The 5,964-nt window shown below is 31.5% G+C and overlaps 1 protein-coding gene across 2 annotated transcripts; it reads left to right on the top strand.

Annotated features, from left to right (window-relative positions):
* Positions 1-3,155: 3,155 nt before the first annotated feature.
* LOC107644372 (putative polyol transporter 6) lies at positions 3,156-5,740 on the top strand. 2 transcript variants are annotated; one of them, XM_016348211.3, is made up of 4 exons: positions 3,156-3,305; positions 3,453-3,708; positions 3,789-4,311; positions 4,615-5,740. In XM_016348211.3, the coding sequence occupies exons 2-4, from the start codon at positions 3,453-3,455 to the stop codon at positions 5,429-5,431; spliced, it is 1,596 nt and encodes a 531-aa protein (XP_016203697.1). In that variant the 5' UTR covers positions 3,156-3,305; the 3' UTR covers positions 5,432-5,740. The 2 variants fall into 2 exon arrangements, with proteins under 2 accessions (XP_016203697.1, XP_020958612.1); XM_021102953.2 differs by lacking the exon at positions 3,156-3,305 and adding an exon at positions 3,331-3,349.
* The last annotated feature ends 224 nt before the right edge of the window (positions 5,741-5,964 follow it).

Genomic DNA, 5,964 nt, shown 5'->3' with positions numbered 1-5,964 from the left:
GGCATATTAAATTCTTATCTTATTTTTATTTGTTATGTTGATCTTTCTCTAACAGAATCATCTAGAGATTTGGGTTGTTTTAGCTTATTTTAAAATTCAAAATCAATTTAGTATAAATAGGTAGAATTGTTCTCTATATCAAAAACAACAACCACAACAATAAAAATTTTTCATCATTTTTTTTCTCATTCTTTCACAGTTTTTCTTTATCTTTGTGTATTCTTTGCGTTTTATAAACAGTCCCATGCTTCAAAACAATATATCATCCTCTGGTGGTCTTTGAATTGAGCCATCCACAAATTTTATCTTATTCTTAGATTTCAATGCTTTCACATGTCTCTTTCTCATTTTTTAAAATTATTTCCTACCAAAGTAACTATAACTATGGCTGATCTTGGATTTCTTCAGGATATAAAAAATAAGGACTCACCGGGTCAAAAGTTAGATTTGTTTGAGCTTTATTTGTATTTTGATTTATTCATTGTATCAATTTGATTCACCAACACAGCTAATGTTTATATATCTATTGAATTAAATGACGAATTTGTTTCGGATTTCACCAACACAGCTAATGCTTGTATATCTATTGAACAAAACCTAATTTGAGATTTGAATCAATGAACCTTGTTGATATAGATTTAAAAATTTCTTTCCTCGATCTCGCAACCTAATTTGAGATTTGAATCGATGAACCTTGTTGATGCAGATTCAAAAACTTCTTTCCTCAATCTTGCTGATCGGAAATGTTTATCTATTCTAAATCGATGCAAGACAACATAAATTTCATCAGACTTTATCAATTGAGTTTAAAAAAAGAGGATAAGAATTAGATGAGAAGAATGAAAAAAAAAAAACTTACAAAAAAAAGAAAATTGAAGAAAATCAAAGAATTGTGCTATGAGCTTCTTTCAAAATTCCTCAACCATTCACTGTAATTTTTCTTTCCATGCTCACCGTATCAAGTTGAAATTGGTGAGTTCAAAAAAAAATGAAGGAGAGAACCTCATGAAGCTTGATGTAAAAAAGAGTGTATACTTTTGTCATAACTCCATCACTATTTTGTTTATTTTCTTATTGCACAAAAAGGTGGTTATAATATTATATTTCTCAACTATAAATAATAGCTACTAAACTAAATTACATAATAAACTATTTAGTCAGTATTCTAATAAATTAATTCTTTAATTACTCACTAATAAAATTTGTCTACATCAATATTTTCTAACTAATTAGTTTATACTATTATACATGACTAATTGGCTCATGTAACATATATAAATATATCCTTGACTCTACTAATATTTTTTATGCATTATTTCATTTCCCATCTTCACCTGTGTTTAAAACAGATTAGAATTTCCAGAGCAACGCACATCTTCGATAGGTATGCTGTTTAAACTGGTTATATATTGAATTTTAAATATCTTTTTGTAATAAAAATATTATTTAATTTATTTTTAATATATATTTTATATTCTAACATATATTTTATATTAATAACTGATTTTAGTGGCTAATTTTAATATATGTGTAGTATAATATTGTATTTGTAAACTTATATTGTGTGTATGTAGTTTTTTTCTTTTAAAAAAATTCAACCGAGGAATTCGTTTCCTTTTTCGTTTTTAGTTCAATCATTTTAAGAGGGGCCAGTAGAGAAAAGAATTTGTGGAAAATAATGAGAGGTTGGGAATGTGGGACACTCTTTGCCTTCTTTTCTCAACTATTATTTTAGCATGTGTTGTATTGTGTGTCACAAATCAAAATGTGATGCATATATAGTCATAGAAATATCACAAAGAATTGGTCACAACTTACAAGTAGGACCTAGTGTTCAATTTAATCACGTTAATTACCTCTTAAGAAGAGAGGATCTTCTTTAATGCGGTATATATAAATGATAAAAATGGTGTTTTATATGGGAGTGAAAAAATGGAGCTATATCTTAATTTCTAGTAGCAAAAAGCCAGATAAGAATGAGTTGATTGAAGATATATATATATTGTCAACAGGTTTTACTAGGATAATATTGTAATTGCGTCTTGTTTGTATTTGTGACTTGCTTTTTGGACAAGCTAGGCTTTCTTTCGTTGATTTATTTTTCTATGAAATAAGTGGAACATATTATAACCAGTAAAGACAAAAAAAAAAAAAAAGGAATATCCTTTTCTGAGATTTATGTGCACATTTTACATTCGCTTTATGAAATTTTTATGCTCTCCGTTTCTTTTCATATTTCCACACTCATATATTAAAATAATTTCGCTTGCATTATATAGATAAGTATTTATCGGCTGCATAAGATAAACGAACCAATAATATAATAGTATTTAATTCGTATTGTTTCTATACCTGTGAATTTGTGTCGACCTTTCGCTATCAAACTTTATTTCTCTTAATAAATATTTTACTTAGATGGATTGTAGTCGTTAGACAAATTGGCAAGAACCTAAGCTTGGACCAAAAGATAAAATATCTTGATGGCATCATGGATAGACAGCTCACATGTGATGATTTTTAATATAATTTAACGTCCTATTCTTCAGAAACTGCATAAATTATTGATACAATTGTCCAAGAGTAAACTAGTGATGATAATTTTAAAGTAAAAGATGTAAATTAATTTGGTATTTGTTAAATATTTACTTATTTCGACAAAATTATTATTTAAAATAAGTTGTTCATTAAGTATTTTTTATTGAATATTTTAAATAATTTTACAATCTTTAATAAATATTGAGTTGATTTATATTTTTTTGGTCGAAATAGTCATTTATCCATTGCCTAAAATATTTATTTGTTTAAGATTTATTGTTTTATTATTATAGAATAAATATATATCTCAAAATAAAAGTCACGCCATATCTCATATTAATAAAATAACAATAACAAATAAATATATAGAAAATGATGAGTCATATTATTATTATTATTATTTTTATGGATTGGAATTACTCTATTATTATTATTATTATTATTATTATTATTATGGATTGGAATTACTCTATTTAAAGTCATTTTCTGATTAGGCCCCTTATGTAAACCCACATGTTAATCATTGATAATTACTTATCAGCCAAATACAATTTTAGACGCGTGGATCCAGATCGTTTAGTATTTTACTAATTTCTTGTCTTGTGATGTTTTATATTATCATATACTATCGTGTGCCATCCAATATTATAATTCTACCATGTTCAAAAGATTTGGTCAACAGATGGTTTATCCTTTCCAACAATCCTTGTTGGCAATAAATTTTTATAATTAATAATCAGGATAACAATAAAAGGCATGAGACTTGCAAGGTAAAGCCACATATAGCTCAGCATTAATATACATATATATTAAGGTTAATTTTAACATTTTTTCTTGTCTTGGGGGAAAGAATTTAAATAATTATTATATACATCTTGATATATATGCAATTTCTTGATTGATTATTTTTCTCCAAGATGCAAGACAATAATTGCGATCATCATCAAGAAGAGAAGATGAAGCACCACCATGATTACTACTACCCACTTCCTGGTTCAGATTGTTCTGCTGCAAAAACTGATGAAGCAGCTGAATCAAGCTTCTACAGGCAGCAGATATCAGAAGAAGAAGAAGAAGAGAGTATTTCAAACCAAAGAAGCATCTCTCATCTCAACAACTATGCGCTTGCCGGTGCTATTTTGGCTTCCACAAACTCCATTCTCTTAGGCTATGGTCAGTTTTTCTTGAATCACCATTCTGCAAATTCAGCATATAATAACTCAAATTGAATAGGAAAGATTATGTGTATGCAGATATTGGGGTGATGAGTGGTGCTGTGATATACATAACAAAGGATCTCCACATCAATTCAGTTCAAGTAGAGATCCTTGTTGGGTGCTTGAATGTGTGTTCGTTGATTGGTTCTCTAGCCTCTGGAAAAACCTCTGATGTGATTGGAAGAAGGTACACAATAGTCCTAGCAGCAGTTACATTCTTCATAGGTGCCCTGTTAATGGGGCTAGCACCTTCATTCCCATTTCTCATGGCCGGCCGTGTTGTCGCCGGCATAGGTGTTGGCTTCTCCCTCATGATTGCCCCTGTCTATGTCGCTGAGCTCTCCCCGGCTCTCACTCGCGGCTTCCTCACCTCCCTACCTGAAGTCTTCATCAATCTTGGCATTCTTCTTGGTTACATATCTAACTATGCTCTATCAAGCCTTCCATGTACCATCAATTGGAGACTCATGCTTGGCCTTGCAGCAATTCCGGCCGCTTTTGTAGCATTTGCCGTCTTATTGATGCCTGAATCGCCGCGTTGGCTTGTGGTTAAAGGAAGGTATTACTAAATATATTAAGACTTTCATAAATGTTACGTGCACACTAAAAATCAGTTACTAAACTAGCAGATATTTATGTTTAATTATATATATTGTTTAACTAATTTTTAATATGTATTTGTATTTTAACATATATTCTACTGAGGTAACTATAGATGGGATAAAACTTATGACAGTTAAAATTAGTTACTTGTTAGTTTCAGTTAGTGTATTAATTAGTTACTTGATGGTTACGGCACCAAAGATAAATCAACACTGTCACTATTTAGTAAGTTTTCTGATGAGCACAATTCTCTCAACAGGTATGAAGAAGCGAGAGAGGTTTTGATTAGAACATCAGAGAGCAAAGGAGAAGCAGAATTAAGGCTTTCTGAGATATCAGAAGCTGCAGATTCTTCTAGAAATGAGAGTAATGGAAAAGGGGTATGGAAGGAATTGCTTGTTACACCTTCTAGGCCTGTGTTGAGGATTCTTGTTGCTGCCATTGGAGTTAACTTCTTCATGCAAGCTTCAGGGAACGATGCTGTGATGTATTATAGCCCTGAAGTGTTCAAGGAAGCAGGGATCAATGGTGAGAAGGAGCTTCTGTCTGTTACAATTATAATGGGATTTGCAAAGACATGCTTTGTTTTCTTGTCATCATTGTTCTTGGATAGGTTTGGGAGGAGGCCCATGTTGTTGTTGGGCTCAATTGGGATGGCAGCCTCATTGTTTGTATTGGGCCTGGGCTGTAACTATCTCCAATTCTCAGATGAGAAGCCCTTATGGGCCATAGCAACGTGTGTGGTTGCTCTTTGTTCAAGTGTGTCATTCTTCTCAATTGGGCTTGGGCCCATTACTTGGGTGTACTCATCAGAGATATTCCCTTTGAGACTGAGGGCCCAAGGTTCAAGCTTGGCTATTTCAGTGAACCGTTTGATGAGTGGGGTGGTGTCTATGACTTTTCTAAGCATTTCAGAGGCTATTACTTTTGGGGGAATGTTTGGTGTGCTTGCTGGTGTAATGGTGGTTGGGACAATATTCTTTTATTTTTTTCTTCCAGAGACCAAAGGGAAAAGCTTAGAGGAGATTGAAGCATTGTTTGAAGATGAAGGAAACACTAGTTTGAGACTAAGGTGAATGCAACTTTGGTCAAAACTCAAGAGTTTCATTATATTGTGAACATATAAGATATAAAAAGGGTGCTGTTGTCAACAGTGTTGACAAATATTGCAATTTTTGTGGGGTTTTTTTTGTTGTTTTATGAAGGAATTCATTTTAGACAAATTTGTTGATATCATGTACTATTTATCGCTTAGCAATTGCATAGTACATTAAAAATATAAGGAAAGTAACAAAGACGTGTTACTGTTACACCGTGTATAGTATAAGATAAAATGAACATGTAAGAATGTCTTTTGGATTTATTCATTTTTATTGTTGGATAAATGTGTGACCAAGGTTAGATTGGTTGAGCATTATTGCAACATGCATTGGATATATATATAGACTTGATAGAGTAACAACTATATAAGGTGGAAACTCATGTGCAATCGACTTCACATGAAGCTGATAGTTGAGAGCGGTTGAATGATTTGATTGATTTGACTAAATTTTCATAAAACGGCTCTCAGTTATTAACTTTACGTAAAGTCGACTATACCTGAGTTTTC

This window comes from Arachis ipaensis, chromosome B5 (genome assembly GCF_059453495.1).
Source record: "Arachis ipaensis isolate K30076 ecotype BB chromosome B5, ASM5945349v1, whole genome shotgun sequence".
NCBI classification, from domain to species: domain Eukaryota; kingdom Viridiplantae; phylum Streptophyta; class Magnoliopsida; order Fabales; family Fabaceae; genus Arachis; species Arachis ipaensis.
Note: the sequence above shows the minus strand (reverse complement) of the source record. Positions and strands in the feature narration are given on the sequence as shown.

What these genes read in the sequence shown, in the direction of transcription:
- LOC107644372 (XM_016348211.3), top strand. Translation starts at nt 3,453, where the DNA reads ATGCAAGACAATAATTGCGATCATCATCAAGAAGAGAAGATGAAGCAC. An exon ending in CTCCATTCTCTTAGGCTATG is followed by an intron (nt 3,709 to 3,788) that starts GTCAGTTTTTCT and finishes ATGTGTATGCAG; the next exon opens with ATATTGGGGTGATGAGTGGT. An exon ending in TGGCTTGTGGTTAAAGGAAG is followed by an intron (nt 4,312 to 4,614) that starts GTATTACTAAAT and finishes TTCTCTCAACAG; the next exon opens with GTATGAAGAAGCGAGAGAGG.